This window comes from Chelonoidis abingdonii, chromosome 3 (genome assembly GCF_003597395.2).
Source record: "Chelonoidis abingdonii isolate Lonesome George chromosome 3, CheloAbing_2.0, whole genome shotgun sequence".
Lineage (NCBI taxonomy): Eukaryota > Metazoa > Chordata > Testudines > Testudinidae > Chelonoidis > Chelonoidis abingdonii.
Window position 1 is genome coordinate 197,426,220 of NC_133771.1, and position 17,860 is coordinate 197,444,079.

At 42.4% G+C, this 17,860-nt stretch overlaps 1 protein-coding gene across 1 annotated transcript in view; it reads left to right on the forward strand.

The window, feature by feature from the left end:
- REL (REL proto-oncogene, NF-kB subunit) overlaps positions 1-4,717 on the forward strand; it is a 46,404-nt gene extending 41,687 nt beyond the window's left edge. Inside the window, exons 9-10 of the mRNA XM_032766737.2 lie at positions 77-151; positions 1,751-4,717. Coding sequence (XP_032622628.2) covers positions 77-151; positions 1,751-2,580 — 905 coding nt within the window. The 3' untranslated portion in view covers positions 2,581-4,717. The remainder of the gene's footprint in view (positions 1-76; positions 152-1,750) is intronic.
- Positions 4,718-17,860: the final 13,143 nt, after the last annotated feature.

Below are 17,860 nucleotides of genomic sequence, written 5' to 3' on the forward strand. Positions count from 1 at the left end.
GATTTTTTTTCTTTTATTTTTTTAAAAGAGCAATCCTATTCTTAAATAACAGGGTTAATGTCCTTTTCCATCGCAGGTCCCAATGTGTCTGAGAGGCCCAAAGCAGCTCCATTCCGGTCTATCCCTGGTGATGGGAGGATAATTAAGAAAGGTAGATCTCTCTGCATATGTCAGTCCAGCATCAGTTTGAAACAAACGACGACTCTCTGATTTGCAGTGTCCATTTTCCGTAGCAGAGAGTATGATGAGGGCCCTTAGCTTTTCCAAACGCTGGGGGCTAGTTTTCAGTGGCCAGAGGCACCGGTGGGGTGACGTTTGCGTTACAATTGCCACACATGCATATTCAGAAAAATCAAAAAGCCGTTTCACTTTCTGATTCATGCTGAGTTGCAATAACTTGACATGTGAATGCAGGTGCACAGCTGAGAACACACCTGGCCCTCCCTCTATCCACTGGGACTCTAGCACTTAAACTTCAAGGTAGTAGGATTACCTGAAGACACTTCTTATTTGCACCTGCCCCTGTCTCCCCATTTATTCATGGTCTCCCGAAGGGGCGCAGTGAAATTTTAACTGTCACCCTCATAAGGCGTGTGCTGTAGTTTCTCCATCCTGAAAGTGCTGCTGTAGGCCTGCCCCTCAGGTGGAAGAAAATACCCCATGTGAAACAAATGGTTGGGGAAGATTTGTGGGGTCTGTACCCCTCTCAGCAAGAGCACTGTCCCTTGGCAATGAGTTGTCTCTGGAGTCTGCCCCCTGCTGATACTATGAGACGCCAGCCCCTAATGCTCCCTTATGACAGCAGCAGCAATGAGGGGGCAGCTCACTGCAGGAGAGAGCTCTTCAGTAGCAGGGGTAAGAGGGGAACAAACACCAGAGGTCTGCAATAGGCCCCACCCCCAAAGTCCATCACTGACGTGGGGCAGGAGCCCCTGACAGCCAGCAGGGAGAGGGCAAGCATGTAATACCCCTTTTCAGTGAGAGGGAGGGGTAGGGGGCTGGTGCCAGGGAGAGCAGCAGGAGATTGGGTTGGAGGTAAAGTTGTTTGGACAAATACTAAACATTGAGTAAAGTTTTCCAAAGCACCTAAATGTCTTAGGAGTCCCATTGTCAAAGCACCTAAATACCTTTGAGGATTTCGGCCTTGGGAGCTAAAGTCTCAAAGTCATTGGGACTTAGGTTCCCAACTTATTTAGGCCTTTTTGAAAATCGTATCTGTTATCTCTGCTTATCTCTGAGCTTTCAGACATTTGGTTCTTTTTAGTGAAGTTTAACTTTAAATTTCCAGGCTTTCCGCACCATTTGCTTAAATATTCGCTAGTACAAGTCTGTGGATTGGGACTGGACGCTTGCTCCCAGATGCAGAATAGACATGCCCTAAAATATTGAGAGTACTTACTATATCGCCTCACAGCCACCATATTTTTATTGTAAGGTTCTCTAGCTTCCATGTTTCAAGTAAAGAGAAGGGTGATGTGTACAGCCAGTCTAACTGCAGGTTGGACATTTAGGGTTTGTCCTGCAAGGTGCTAAGCACTGTGGCCAGATCCAGCAAAGCACTTAAGTAGGTGCTTAACTGCAAGCCCATGAATCATCCCACTAATGTCAATAGGATTGCACATGTGCTTAAAGTTAAGCCTGCGCTTAGTGCTTTTGATGTACGGCTTTGGCAGGCTTGACTATTTGAAATGACTGCCATGTTTTTCATTCTTATAATTTCCATGCATTAAGAACTGTTTCCTTTTCACAGAACCAAATATGTTTTCTCAAACTGCGATTATGCCGCTGCAGAGAACTCCTGTAAGCACCAGTCAAATTCCGTCTTACTATTCCCCACCCACATGCAATTCAAATCCAATCCCACATCAGCCTACAAATGTGCAGGCCGTGGGACCGGTTAAGCATGATGAAGCTCTTTCTTCATGTTGGCAGTCCCTGTGCTCCGCTTCATCGGGCAACACAGTTAATACACACCCACAGAACAGTTTTGTAATGGATGCACTTCACCCTAACCCACAGAGCAGCAGTTCTCTCTCAGCTCTTCATGAAAATGTTCTGCACTGGACTGATCAGAAGGATATAAACTACTATCGAGATTTCACCAGCACAAATGGTATAGGAGCATCAGCAATGTCACAGCAAGACATGCAGAATGTCTCTGATAGCAGCATCATGCATCAGGCTCACACCATAAACGTCACAGCACCCAGCATTGTTAACATGGAGACTGATGACATGGGATGCATGAGCATGAACGTAGAAAAGGCATCATTTAATCAAGTTTTAAACCCAAATGATCACAGGAGGCAAATCCATCAGACGCCTTCTATCAGTACATCTCTAGCAGCTTCTGGTAGCTCATCTTTTAGTTCACAGTCCAACGCATTTCATTCAGCTGCTTACGGTTTCCTAGACCCTCAAGTTATGAACGAATCAAGGTCACCCAGCAATCTTATTCAGAATAATCAAAATAGTGCTTCCAATAGCCAGTACTATACAGATGGGACCCAAGGTGAAGAAGAGCTTTTGAGCTCCTTTGAAGTCCATTTCGAAGCTCTGTTTCAGGGCTTCAACCCCTGAGTCTCTGTTTTGCTGTCAGTCTGAAAACCAGTATCCAAAATTTCTCTAATGGCCAGAGACAGAGAATTTATATGTAGTCGAATATTAATACTCATAGTTATGCTGTGGGAGCCTAACTTTTCCTCTCGGAATGTTTGTCAGTGCAACTTATTATGCACGTTTCAGACTATAATTAGGACGGCTGATCAAAGGTTGATGCCACATTAAAGGTGACATTAGGGAACAGGGTTTGGGAATTTACATCAAAATAACCCCATATAATTTTTTTATACTGTTGGAAAGGGGTAGTGAAGGGGGCTGCTAAGTGCTAAAGACCTCCTGCGCTCAGCCGAAGCTCACTCATGGAAACAAGTATCTTCAGAGGGGCTACATTTATATCATTTAAGAGAAGGAAGTAGTTGGAAACGAGAACAGTTGTTTCTCCTTACAAAATTAATATAAATTTGCTAAATAACAAACCAGACAAATCCAGGAATTGTCCTGCTGGTGCACAGCAGTGGCCCATTTAGTCCTCTTAATATTTTCTTCTTACCTGATAGTGCTATCTCTACATTTTTTATATACATATTTTTATTGCTAAACTTAGCTTATGCACTGATTTTTTTTTCACATTTATATGTTCACTCTATTTGCTTACAAAGCAAATTTGTTTTTAAAAATGGTAATGACTATGTCATTGTTAGATCTATTTAAAAATATTAGACTGTTCCCTGGAATTCTTAACTAGTGCAGCTATGACGACTTACTGAACAGAGTTACTGACATGTTACTGACATGAGTGACATGAGTTACTGGACAGAGAGGCAAAACCATTTTGCACTGTTCTCTCAGTATTTTTTTATACAGTAATGTACTGGATGCTTTATGAATGGTAGCATGGAATTGGTACTGTAAGAAATACACTCTTTTGGGTTGCATGTGTTTATTTTGAACTACATAAAATATATTGGGTCAGATCCTCTTACATACACTTCCTTTCTGGTGACTTTGGGCCAACCTAAAACAGCTGAAAGTCCCCTTGCATAGAAGAATCCTGGGCGACATAAACCTCTGTACCACCTACTTCTGGCATCATAGGGGGAAGGAGAAGGTGTGGCCAAAACATGCTGTGCGCTGGGCATCCAGTGTCATTCCACTCAGTGCTAATTAGGATCCCCATCTACACCCTGAATGAGGGGCTATGCCCTACCCCCTTAGCTCCATAGGTTGCAAGCATAACTCAAGCATATGTGAGGATCTAGCCCATCATGTCCATACATGATATTTCTGTGTTGTGCGAGGTTTTGGAGTTTTCTTGTTTTTGTTTTTATACAAACAAGTTCTCTTATCAGATTCATTCACTTTTTTAAGCTATTTAAATAGGCTTATCCACTGACAAAGGTATCAATCACTAAACTTTTATAAGTCTAATTACTGTCTGGCAGTCTGACTCCCAGACGCAAAAATAAATAAATGTGATTAAGAGCAATAATTTGAAGGACGTAGGTAGTAGTTTTCAACCTGTGGTTTGCAGACCTGCAAACTCAGTCTAATGGCTGGTCTTCACTATGGGGAGATCAACATTGCTGCAGTCAATACAGCAGGGATTGATTTAGGGGGGGTCTAGTAACCCAGGCACACCACCTCTCCAAGAAGAGTAAGAGAAGTCAACCAGAGAGCGTCTCCCATCAATGCAGCTCAGTGAAGATCAAAGCTATGTCGACTCCAGCTTTGTTGTTCACGTAGCTGGAGTAATTGAAAACCACTGGTGTAGGTGATTATGCACCTCCAGTCATAATGCTCAATACAGGGCAGGTCTGTGTATGTAGTTCTGCAGATATTTTTAAACTGTATTTATGCAGCTGGAGCTTGGACAGGTGCTTCCTAATGTGAGAGGAGTTGCAACGTGCTAGTCTTCAGCATTTTTGTAATAGCTTTAAAATAAATGACAGAGACCAAGGAGCATTTTTTCATGTGATTTGTAGGTGTAATAACCAAACAGAGCATGACTGAAGAAATATAGAAATCAGAATAAAGCTTGAAATGTCGCTTCAAACAGTTTCTTTAAAGTTCTCAATTAACATTTTTGTAATTTTTTTATTTCAAAAATTCTTGGGTACAATTTGTTTTATTGTGTATAATTAAATATTTTCATTCACCTCTGTGTTTTCCTTTTTGGCTCCAAGATAAGCTGGCTTTGTGTTTTATACTTCATCCCTGTAGACAATTCAAGAACAGTAGGGGGGAAAAAATCTGATCCTAACAGTTATTCAGCCCCTCCAACACTCCTTGACTTAAATGAGGCTACTCATGTGAGGCCCCAAAAGCTTAAATCAGCTCGAGATACGCTGCTTTTGTTTTGTTCATATTAGGAAATTTGTTTTTAAGGCATTTTCCACAGCTACTGAGTATTGTTGGCTAGTGGGAAGCCTAAAGTGACTTGTACACAAAGAGTATCTCTACATAGTTTTTGCATTGATTGCCTAAATTGGTAGAAAAACAAATTTAGTTAAATCAGCACACCTCCCTAGTGGATAGGCAGTTACACTGGTGTAAAGGTGTTTATTGGGATAGCTACAAATATGAATACCTTTACTAAACCTACCAGTTTAGTTAGATCCGTGCAAAAACTCTGAGTAGGCCTAAGGCCTACTTTCTGAAAAATGACTAGTGATATTTTGGCAGGGGCTCAGTTTTTGGGTGTCTTTGACACCATCAAGAAGCCTGAGTTTCAGAGGGCAGCTGCACAGCTATTGTTTGAAATGTAAGGTCCACGGGACCTTTTCCTTAAGAATAGTGAATAGTAGGGGATGATGATCTCTAGATTTACCACATATCACCCACTCTAGTTATTTTAACATACCTTTTTCTTCTGCATTATGGGAGTTGATCCTGCAAATCCTATTCCCACACTAAGTCCTGTTGAGTTAAATGAAACATCACTCAAGTTTAAGACCTTTGAGGGACAACAGTGCCATTAGATTCTGAATAGAATAGGAACTCTATTTTCCACATAGCACAGACCCAATTCTAAAAAGCTATGTGTTTTGTTAGGAAAGATAAATTTAGGACAGATGGGGGAATGAGTAGTTTTAGTGATGCCTAGAATTCCTTCTGAGTCAATATTAATAACTTTTTATATATACTAAGCTGTCTGGCTTTGGGCTGAAATGTTGCAATGTATGAAAACTTTTTTTTTAATGGTTTGCATAGTTCTAATCTGATAAGTTTCTATAATAGACTAAATCCTGCTACCTGAAAGAGTAAAGGTGAGTAAGTTTTGCCCCAATGTTATTTTTAAATTAAAAGTATAATTTATTTTAGTTCCAGTTCTGCAATGTAAATTAATTAGAAACACACACACAGGCTGAAGGAGAGAAGGGTTTATTTTCTTCTTAAACCTGCAGATTTTAACAAAGTTGCAAAACAAATTACATTAGCTTTTCAGAATTTTCTTTATATTTTATGTGATCACTTTCACTACACAGCCAATGAACATAACCGGATGGTTACACGTATAGGCACCTTAGCTACCAGCTTAGTTTCATGTGCATTATACCCAGAGGTGAAAGTAAGCTGTACCAGTAAGAAGGTGGCTGCTGGTATGCAGCTGACTGTGTGGGAAGGGGCAGCTGCCCCAGGGCCTGGCGATTTTAAAAGGGCCTAAGGTTCCAGTCACTGGTGTGGGAGCTCCAGGGTCCAGCAGCAATTTAAAGGGTGCAGGGCCACTGGCATGGTAGCAGCAACTGGGAGCCTTGGGCCCTTTAAATTGCTGCCAGAGCCATGGGTGGCGTGGGCTGGGCAGCGCTAGGGAAGTCTGGCCCTGGCCTCAACCCCAGCCCTTCCAAGGGGCCCAGAGTCCCCCTTCCCCACCTTGCCCAGGACCCCGGCCGCCCTGCATACTGGTAAGTCTGTTACTTTCATCCCTGATTATACCCCAGTGCAGATGTATTAGGGAAAGCCTGTCTTGATTCAAGATCTTTGGGAGCTCTGCAGATGCACTGAAGGGAGATTAGACCTTGTATTTTAAAATAGCCCTTATAATCTCATCATCCATCTATACTCCAGCTCTCAAATTCCATAGCATAAGATATATTAGAGGAATATTGGAGATAATGGTGACCAGAGTGTTTTTCTGTACTAAGACAGCATTAGCAGATCTCTCTCTGTTTCTGTTTTGCCTTGTTAGCTTTGTTACAGACAGGAGGGACTGTTGTGTGATATCTGCTGTCTATTCCTGCTGATTTTTCCCTATAGATTTTGGAATTTAGAAATCATTATCTAGTTCACTTCAATAGGTTCTTCCAAGAAATCAAGACAATTACACTGGGTTTCTCTTTTGTGAATTCAGTTTCTTATGGTTTCCATCATGTTGCTTCCTTTCTTAGGCCTGGTCTACACTACGCATTTATACCAAATTTAGCAGCATTAAACCGATTTAATACTGCACCCTTCCACACAATGAAGCCCTTTATATCGGGGAAAAAAGGGAAACGACGACTTTTTATCAATACAGTAGAAGCAAGAGGAAGACCAAGGACAGGGTAGGCCCTCTGCTCAGTGAGGAGGGAGAAACAGTAACAGGAAACTTGGAAATGGCAGAGATGCTTAATGACTTCTTTGTTTCATAATCTGAATAGAATAGAACTCTATTTCACATAGCACAGACCCAATTCTAAAAAAGCATGTGTTTTGTAGGAAAATAAATTATAGACAGATGGGCAATGATGTTATAGCTGATCCTCGATCATATTATAACTTTAAATACATACTTCTGCTTGGCCTAAATGCAATGTATGAAACTTTTTTAATGTTTGCATATTCTATCGATAGTTCTATAATAGATAATCTCTACCTAAAGATAAACTTGAAATGCCCATTATTTTAAATAAAAGTAAATTTAGTTGTTCCATCTCAATGGAAATTAAAGAACCACACATAGAGAGAAGGTTATTTTCTTCAAAACCTGCAGTTTAACAAAGTTCAAAACAAATTACTAAGCTTTCAGAATTTCCTTATATTTGTACACTACTACACACCAATAACACAACCGATGTAACTAAGCACTTAACTACCAGCTAGTTCATGTGCATAACCCATAGTGAAGTAAGCTTACCTAAGAAGTCTCTATGCAGCTACTGTTGAACACGCTCCCCAGGCTCGATTTAAAAGACCTAAGTCCATCACTGGTTGAAGCTCCGTTCCAGCGCAATTAAGGCAGCCACTGCATGTAGCAGACGGAGCCTGCCCTCTATAATTCGCCCAAGCCTGGTCGTGTCGCGTAGGAAGCCCTGCCTCAAACCCCAGCCTTCCAAGGCCCAGAGTCCCCTCCCCACCTTGCCCAGACCCGCCGCCCTCTACTTAAGCTGTACTTTCATCCTTGAACCAGTGCAATATAAGGAAAGCCGTCTGATCAAATCTCTGAGCTCTGGCAAGTATGCACTGAAGAATATACCTTTATTAAAATAGCCCTTTAATCTCACATCCATCTAACTCCAGCTCCATTCCATACATATATATTAGATGAAATGTAATAATGTCCCAGGGTTTTCTTACCTAAGACAGCTTACAGACTCTCTCTGTTTCTTTCCCTGACTTTTACAACAGACTGTGTCACTGCCTGTCTATCTGCATTTTCCCTAGAATTCAAGTTAGAACATATCATTCACTTCAATAGTCTTCCAAAATCAAACATATTACACTGGTCTCTTTTGAATCAGCTTCTTTGTTTCATCATTTCCCTTACTGTCTACACTACCATTATACCCAATCTGCAGCATTAACCATTATATACACCCTTCCATCACAATAACCCTTTATATCGGGGGAAAAAAGGGGAAACGACGACTTTTTATCAATACAGTAAAGCAGAGGAACCAAGACGTTAGCCCTCTCATAGAGGAGAAACAGAACAGAAACTGAAATCGAGATTAATGACTTCATGTTTGTCTTCACTGAAGTCTGAAGTAATGTCTAACCTATGAATGCTTATGGAGGGCTTAGTAGAAAAATAAAAAAAGAGCAAGGTTACAATCACTTAAAAAGTACCGCCTGCAAGTCACCAGCCCATGAAAGCATCAAATACTCAAGAGTAGAGATATCTAACATTCTACATTATCTTCTGAAATCATGAACGGAAATCCAGAGACTGAAAAAGGGCAATATAGGCCCCTCTATAAAAAAAAAAAATAAAAACAAGGAGGAAACTACACCATTAGTAACTTCTTGTCCAGACATAAATGACAAGTAATAAAGAAGAAAATCATCTACAACACTGAATGTAAAACAGCCAGCATAGTAAAAACAAATCGTTGTTCAAACCAATCAAGCTTTCTTGATATAACGACCGAAGAAAGCATGGGTGTATACCTCGACTTTATATGCATTGAACCGGATATCTTTCGATAAGTAGGCAATGCAATACGGAGACTATAAGTGGGTCCATAACTCTGTCAAACCTACCAGAGATAGTATAATGCTCCCATCTCGAAAGTTAGTAACAATGGTAATCCACAGGTCGTTGACCGCTCGTTCAACTTCATCACACTAATGTTGCATAGAAAAGTACGCTTATAAGTTGACAGATACCAAACTGAAGGATGCACTTTGAGACAGGCTCAAAATCAAATATCTGGAAAAGGAAATGCTCTGAGTAAACCGATTTGAAATTGAATAAAGGACAAATGCAAAGGCTCCAATTAGGAGAACAACAGTTCCACATCATACAGAATGGAAGGACTTTCTAGAAGAATTATGCAAAAAATCTCGGTCATAGGACCACCAATCTACAGAGTCAACAGCTGTATACTGTTGCAAAAAACAAAGTGAATCTGTATGCATTACACAATTTGGTAACAGACACAGAATCATCTTCCGCCTCTACTCTCGCTTTAGCCCAACGAGTATTCTGTCCAGCTTCTGGGGGCACCACATTTCAAGAAAACGGAAAATGAAGGCCATGAGAAAGAGCAAACAAGAATGATAAAGTCTTAGAAAACCTATGAAGGAAGCTAAAATTGGTTATTATTGAAAAAAGAAGACTGAAGCCAAACATTTTCAGATCTAAAGATGTCTCAGAGGAGAAACTTTACCTTACCCAATGATAGACAAAGCCAAGGCTTAATGACAAGGAAATTAGTGGACTTAGAAAAAATTCCTAACTTCGGGTATTTAACACTTAATAAATTGCCTAAAGTGTAACTCCATCTGTTAAACTTTTCCCAACATCTACTTACGTACAATCTTGCTACTGTGGCCTTTCCCAAGCTCTAATACCCAATTGATCTTATTTTCCCAACACCGAAAGTTCAGGGTTCGCGCCCCTCGTTCCCCAAACCTTTCCTTGAACCCCTCCCAAACCAAGACCCTGGGTCTCCCCTATTCACCCCCACTCCCCCCCTTTCCTGTACGTTCATCTGTTCCTTTCCTTGATCAACCAGAAGGCAATCTAGCTCCCCGATCAGCATTTCAAACCTATCAGCTCACACAGAATTCACCCTCCCTTGTCCCTACTGTTCCACCCTGCAAAGAAGTAAGACACAAGCGGCTTTCCCTCCCCCTCGCCTCATCAATAACAATCTCGCACAAATTCCTCTCCCCCTGGCCTCAGGAAGAAATCCTACAATTAAAAAAAACTTTATATAAAAAGAACGAAATACAGAACAAAATACTCATTAAGAAACCTCATAAGGAATATGGCTTATAAGAAAATAGGGACAAGTCTATCTAAAGAAGCCTCAATTAACCAGTCCAGCAACAAACACCCTGTAAATACAATTCAAACATCAAGCCGAACTTTGTCTTTGTACTCACACTTTAGTAAAATTTAAAGAAATGATTAGAAAAAAGTCGTTGTTACTCACAGCCAGGAAAAACAAAAAAGACCGAGTTTCCATCCCTCCCAGCTTAAAAAAATCCTAGTCTCTATTTCCTCTGTCATTTATCCCCTTTTCACTGTTTAAGTAAAAGAAATAACCCATCCTATCTCTATACACCATCTCGAATATTAAGAGTAGTTATAAATGTCATAGGTGTCTAGCAATTTGTCGCCTATAGCAGGGATGGACTCGTACCTCTCGATCCCTTCCGCTAATCTTAATACATTAAGGCTTTAAACCAATTCTTACTCCCCCAACATCAGTAGCGCTGAAATAGTAGCCATGTCGATTAGTTAGATTTAGGCCGCATATTGACAGTAGCCTCCAGGCTATCCCAGTGCACCATTGTACCGCTCTGGACAACAATCTGGAGTCATGCATGCCAAGTTAACAGAAAACCCTGCAAACTTTGAATTCCATCCTGTCCCAGCTGTAGCTGATGACACATGACACGCGAGCTCATCAACACAGTAACCTACATCTAGAATCAAAAAGAGCTCCACGCATGACCCACCAGGACTGTATCTGAACTATAAGGAGAGATCCATGCAACAACTCCTTCCAAAAGACGAAATGGAAAAAACTTTGAAAAAAATCCAAGCATATAATAGACCACGCAGACTCATACCTTTAAAGTACAAAGCTCAACAACCACTAAACCAAAAACAAACAGAAGTCTGGCAGCGCCACATCCTATACACTGATCTGCATGCAATTTAGATCCCTACACTACCCCACTCCCCAGATTAGTGAGAATCTAGCTGGCCCTATATTCGGAACTGAAATAAAAGAAGGACTTGCAGAATCACACAGCCCTCCGTTCTCCCCCAACTCCAGATTTCCAGCCTACAGAATACCTCCCACCTTCCCAGCCACTTATCCCGACAAGAACCATGGGAATACCTCTTGTGGAGTACCTTTAAATAAAAACAGGTTAAAGCAAGCATTTAATATTAATGCCCTGGATGATGCATCAATGCCATAAAATACGGAAAGGCTTTAAAATGTCGATGAGCGAAATCTCCAGCACCCATGAAGCTCTCGATACTCCAAACCTTGCAGAAGGTTTCGGCAGGCAGCTTATTCTCCTCCATGGTAGACACTGACCCGCCATGCAGGCAATAATCTGTATCATGCATGGACAAGCCAGCTCGTATGTCCCAGTTGCTGCATTCAAAAAATCCATCTTTATCTCACTTTATCAGGAGAGTGATACTCACCTAACCTGTTAATACAATTATTAAGGCATTGGCTGTTTCCTTCTTAAAAAAATCCTTCCTGCATTAGCCAAGTGGGGCGAGTATCCTGACTTTGGTTTGCTAGCTGTCTCCCTGCCCAGCCCCGTGGGAGGAGACTAGCATACTTCCAACACACCACGGGAGACGGTTAAAACACAAGAATGGATGCATTCTGTCGAGTAACAGAAGAACAACACTTCAACCTTGCTTGCTATTTGGAAAAGGAGCTAATAGCAGCTTGCAAAGCTGAAAAACTATGCTTACCTCCCCCAAGCCAATTCTGATACCCACCTCGTCGTGATCCTAACACCAAAAACCACAGCACTCAATTAGATCAAATTGACCTTATGAATCACATGCTATGAAGGGAATAGTGATTCACCAAGAGTATAACCTGTTCTTTAAAAGTATCTTTAAAATACTCTCTTACCTTTTCCCTCCTCTGCAAGCTGCAATGTTCATTCCCCTCCCCATCCCAAGCTATCTCAATAAGCCGAAAAAAAAAATAACAATTCCGGAATCTGATACCCAAGAAGTCATCTGATTAGCAAAGAACTTACAAATTACAGAAAATCATACCTGCGCTAAGTGTGCGCAAAGTGTTGGGATCAAACTTGGCTCGCTACAAATGACATGCCCAGCATCTGTGAGCTTCAGAATGGCACAGCACAGGACCGCTCGCCCCTGGATAACCACCCTCACCTCTTCCTACCTCCTCACACCAGGCCTAAAACGGATCGGCCTCCATCACCACCCTTCCACCCCAAGTACAGCCACCAAAAGCTGTCAGTAAATTTTTATCCTTTTCCTTTCCTCCTATCCTCCCCCAAAACCCACCGCTACCTCATTCCACCCTTTTATAATTATAATAAAAAACATGATTATTAAATGATAGTATTTTATTTCCTAAGAATCAGTACCAAGGGTGGTTACTAATGGTTCATCAGGTGTTCATCAAGAAAACAAACACAAACACCTACCTCCCGTATAAATGTTTTCAAAGCTGCTCGATGCACACCGTTCCTGTTCTCTTCTAATCCCCTGTTCTTGGTCGCTAATCACACCAGATTCTCAGACCCCACCTCATAAAAGTCTCCCTTACTCTCACAAGATGTGAGCACAAACATCACATAACAAAGGGCATGTTTGCGAGCTGACGACTATAATGTCGCACAGCCTTAAACACCAAAATGCACATGCTACCCCATCCATCATTGCTCACCTAGTAACTACTCATGACTACTCCAGCTGCGTTATGCGCATGAGCCATGTTCAAGTAGCTGGGTCGGCCCAGGTAATACACATGAAACATCCCCACGTAATTTCTGGTCTGAATTAATCCCTTCTATCTATTATATATCATTATCCTAAACGTGTATCGTTATAACCCTTACCGGCGATCCCATTGATGTTCAGTTGAAACTCCTTGTATCACCTATTGCTCGCTGCAGCTATCCAATGAAAATTACCTTTTCTTTTATGTTATCTGGGTGTGGTGCCGTAGTAAATATATTTTATGGTCCATCTACCGCCACACATTAGAATCCCATTGCACAAACCATCATTAACGCTGCACATTCCAGATCACAACCTTTCTTACAGTAGCTAATGATTCTGGTACTTGCATCTACAGCAGCCCCCACAAATGCCCCTCCAATTTTCTACGACTGTACTTCCATCACTTCCAGACTATGTCCCCACTTGCTCAACGACGCTCTTCATCTTCTATTCTGGGTTAGCAGGGAAACAATCCCAAATCCATAAAGCCTTGCATCGAAAGTTCGCAACACTAAAATCCCCACACCACAACAACTAACGTGTCCCACCAGTCGGTGGCTGTCTCCCAGGCCCGAAATCGGTTCACTAAACCCCGCCGATTACCACATATCTCCAAAGCCCAGGCCAGTTGAAAATCTGCCATCATCATCCACCTCTCTCGCCCCTGCTCGTACTTGCTGCCTCTCAATGTTTTGCAGTCCTGTTCAGCATACTAAATGCGCATGTTACATGCATATTCTGCCTGAAGCGTCCAGCTGCCGTCGTATCACCTGCCCACAGTTCACCCAGGAAAAGCGCGAAACTGTGCTACTTGATGAGCAGTGAGCTAGTTACCAGAGACCCCCCCACAATGTTTTTCGCCCATCAACAGGGATCCACCAGAATCAGATGGTCGGGAACTGCGAAACTATGAACACCCACCATGCCGAACCCCAAAATGACACTAGCCTGATACGCTACGACACGCCAAACATTAATGCTCGTTGGCCACCTGGCAATCGACTTTATACAATCTTTTAAAAAAACCATTTCGGGTAAATCCGATAATCCGAGTAGACTACCTAGTGTAATAATCAGTCGTGCGTAGCGAATCAGAGAGCTATCAACGTTCTCATAGTACTTTATATTAAAACCAAACCTAAGGTCAAATTATCGCCTGGCATTTTCAAAAGGTGGAAAAAACAGAATTACTTAACCCCGCATCCATTTTACGTGGGAACTTGAGAAGAGAAACTAACTTAAGGTCGTTAAATGAGCACTGACAACCATCATGGCAAAGGAGGAAAAGACTATGAATATTCTAAAAAGCTCAGACTCTCTACAAATGAACGACCATGCAGATGGGCGCGCATAACCAAGCTCAGATCCTGGTCCATGCTGAAATCCTTCAGTAACGTTCCTGACCTAGCATATTAGTCCCCACGTCATCCCACCACCACCACCACCAATAGCATATGTCTTCAGAATACACTATTCTAAACACTTAAGAAAAACCCAATAATCCCCAATTCTTCCTGAATATGATATCATTTTTGGCTCATGCACAAAATAGCCTATGATGCACCATCAGAAATCTACCTGACACATGGGTCCCAACCGTTACCCCCTACCACCCAGCAATATCGTCATCTCCAACTACACATCCCCAAAGAAAAGTCAGTTCCTTCTCGGACTCTCTTCGCCCCATCACCCCACCAAATGAACAGTCTCATCGAACCACTATTCACTGCTCGACCAACAATACTTTTCCAGACAACACTAACGTTTCAATACACATACCACCACACAGCACAAGAAGAATAACTTCCACATGGATCCTCCCAGGGTCGAAATACATCGGCCTAACATAATCTTTTCCGCCGATGCACAGAAAATCTAATAAAAACACACCGCCGTGGAGAACCTAGAGGTGCAGAACGCATCCATCCCAGCCCTCAAAACCACCCTAATTATCATCAAAAGTGATAAAAGGCTTGTGTCCATAACAATCCTGACTACCAAAAGGAGCCCCACAACTCTCCAATACAAATTTCTCCCACTTCCCCAATTCCATGAAATACACTTAAAAAGATCATCTACTCCGACACTCCCGCGACAACATGGAACAAATCCAACCCTAGACCGACCAGTATTCTTATACCAGATCCACAAACCCACTGACTCTCCCATCATCCTGCATTGCACTCTCACTGAAGACGTCTGCATATTGACTCATTCTCTCAGACCCTGTCCACCCCACTCCAGCTATGCTCCTGTCACCAAGATTTCCTGAGGGTGGAAACTAAACGCATTCACCTCCCAGAAAACACCATCCTAGCCACCATGAATCCTCCTTCTCCCCTCCTGTTGGAAAATTCCATTGCAGGATGTTTTCTGGATACCCTTTAGTTTCCCAGAAATCATTCACGGAAAGCTGATCTGGTGCAACAGGCTCTGAATAGGAGATCCACATACCACATCCTTCTAGAGTGCCATGCCCAGACAGTGATGCTTCCCAGATTCCGTGGTATCCTGGTGTAGAGAAAACCCTTCGGCTCTAAGGATATCATTTTTCAGTCTTTAGTCGGAGCCTGATCAGATATCGTCTAATTATCCCTCAGTTGGATATGAGAGTGCCGAATTATATGGAGTGTCTCGCCTCCTTTTCAACTTTCATTATCAACCACCCCTTTTCACCTCTGATGAGTAGCTGCATGGTTCTGAGCTGTGATGGCATGCTCTGCACATTACGATAGCAACGGTAGTTGTTTCTACGATTCTGCCTGTGCACATCCCGACTCAAGTCATATCCAACTCATCGACCCTCAGGGTAGAGTCCTTGAGTCTTCTTCGTGTACCTGTTATCTGCACTTTCAGTGTTTCCGGAGATTCTTGACCAGACATGAATAGGCTCCAATCGCCACACAACTCATGTGTGTGCACCGAGCTGGGCAAAAGAAGCCCAGAACAACTTTCCTGGGCTTGTTAGTCGAAGATGACGATATTGTGGTTTTTAGGCGAGCGCTTTGCCCCATGCAGTGAGTTAAGTGAGCGAGAGGTCCTGCCTATAAGCACAAAAAAAGAATATACATATTCAGGAGAATTGAATATTAGATTCTTTTCTTAAAATGGGTCAGAAAGTCATATTCTGCAAACTACTGTATTTATTGTTTGGTGATGAACAGCTGGACTAAAACACTCTAGGGGTCAGGAAATTACCCTAGATTTCATGCATCACAGCAGCAGCCCTTAGGGGCCCCTCGATCGCAAGTTGCATAGTTCATGGCAAAGAGTCTGAGACTTTCTAATATCATAGATAATTCTTCCTCTGCCCATACTTGTTGCAGTGCTCATTAACACTAAATAGTCCTCTCCACACCTCTCCAACACTCAAACATGTATGCAGGGTTCAAATACATTCACTTTCTTTAGAACAGAGAGGCAAATGTAGACTTCAGTTTTTTTTCAATCATAAATAACTATAGGCAAACGCTTCCAGCAATAGTTGACTTTTAAGTCCACACAGATGTTATCTAACACTAAGGAGTCTAAACTACGGATTCATCTATTTTACAAAAGGTTTAAAACAATTGTATAAAATCTATGCACCGTGCCACACAAGAATTTGGCTTCCGTCCATTATCAAAGCTAGGTTCAATTTCTGGACTCACTTGGACTATCCCATGGTTCCGCATCTCCCCACCATTGGAATTCGGGGTTGATCTCCAGCTTGATGGCAAAAAATCCGGTGTTCTGTACGCCTCACCCCTGACCGCCTATGCAGAGTGAGCAGACCTGCGCCTTTCCCTGGTAAACTGCATGGCCATACACTGCAACATGACCCTGCTCAGCTCAACATGCAATCTGACATTAAAACACCTCCGCATTCACGTCAGTCAATGCTAACCGACCTGCAAAACCAGTTGAGCGAGCAGTACGAGCCGGCACGAGAGTATGAGTACCTGACCCAGAATTCTCTCAAAACCATGGCCCCTTAGATCATGCTGGTGCGGTTCTCCATGGAGCCGATTCGGACCTGGAACAAGCCAGACTGGTGGACCCATATTATGTGACGATTCCAGGGCTGCGAAACTTCGCATCAAAGGCACTTTCATGAATTGACTGCTTCCCCTGCCTAAACACAGATCCAGGAGGAGAGCAGGCTCAGAGAGAATGATACATACCCTCTGAACTTGCAATGCTGACAACTAACCATCATCAGAATCAATTGGACAAATTCACTGTGGCGCTTTGCCAGACCAGCATCATGTAAGCTGCTGCTACAAAGTTGACTCTGCGGAAATTGCAGTATACACGATCTTGCTCAAGGGTCCCTAATGTGGGCGATAGATGAAACCCAATCTCTTCTTGACGAACATAAACCGCCAAACGACTTCCATGCCAAGCACTGTGGATTCACAATGATGTTCACTAACATCACATGGGACCTGTAAGTCATCGTCACTCTTCAACACTAATCTGTTTAAACTGCTACGCAAAGATACTCCGACCAGCAATTAACATGGACAAATACCTGTATTATCCGCGACCCCGACCCTTATCCATGCTCATGAACATACACAGCCACATAGCAGGATAGTCAAACACAGGCGAGCATACAGGATGGATGTAGAATCATTGCTGTTAGCTACTGCACACAGATACATGAGTCCTAACAAACCAGCCAAAAAATTCCCTTTTTATTTCTTGCTTCTCTCACAATCGCGCTAGTAAGGGAGATTAGCGGGTGGAGGCTACGAACCCTGCTGTGATACGCTCAAACACCAGCGATAGGAGCACACAGGAAGCGTGCATCAGGCCAGCTTAAACCACACACCCGAACTTTGACGTTGTGGTTCTCCTGATAACCCACCCCCCTTATGACTCGTTTCCTTAACCACCCCATCCCCCTCAACCTGCTTCGAAAAT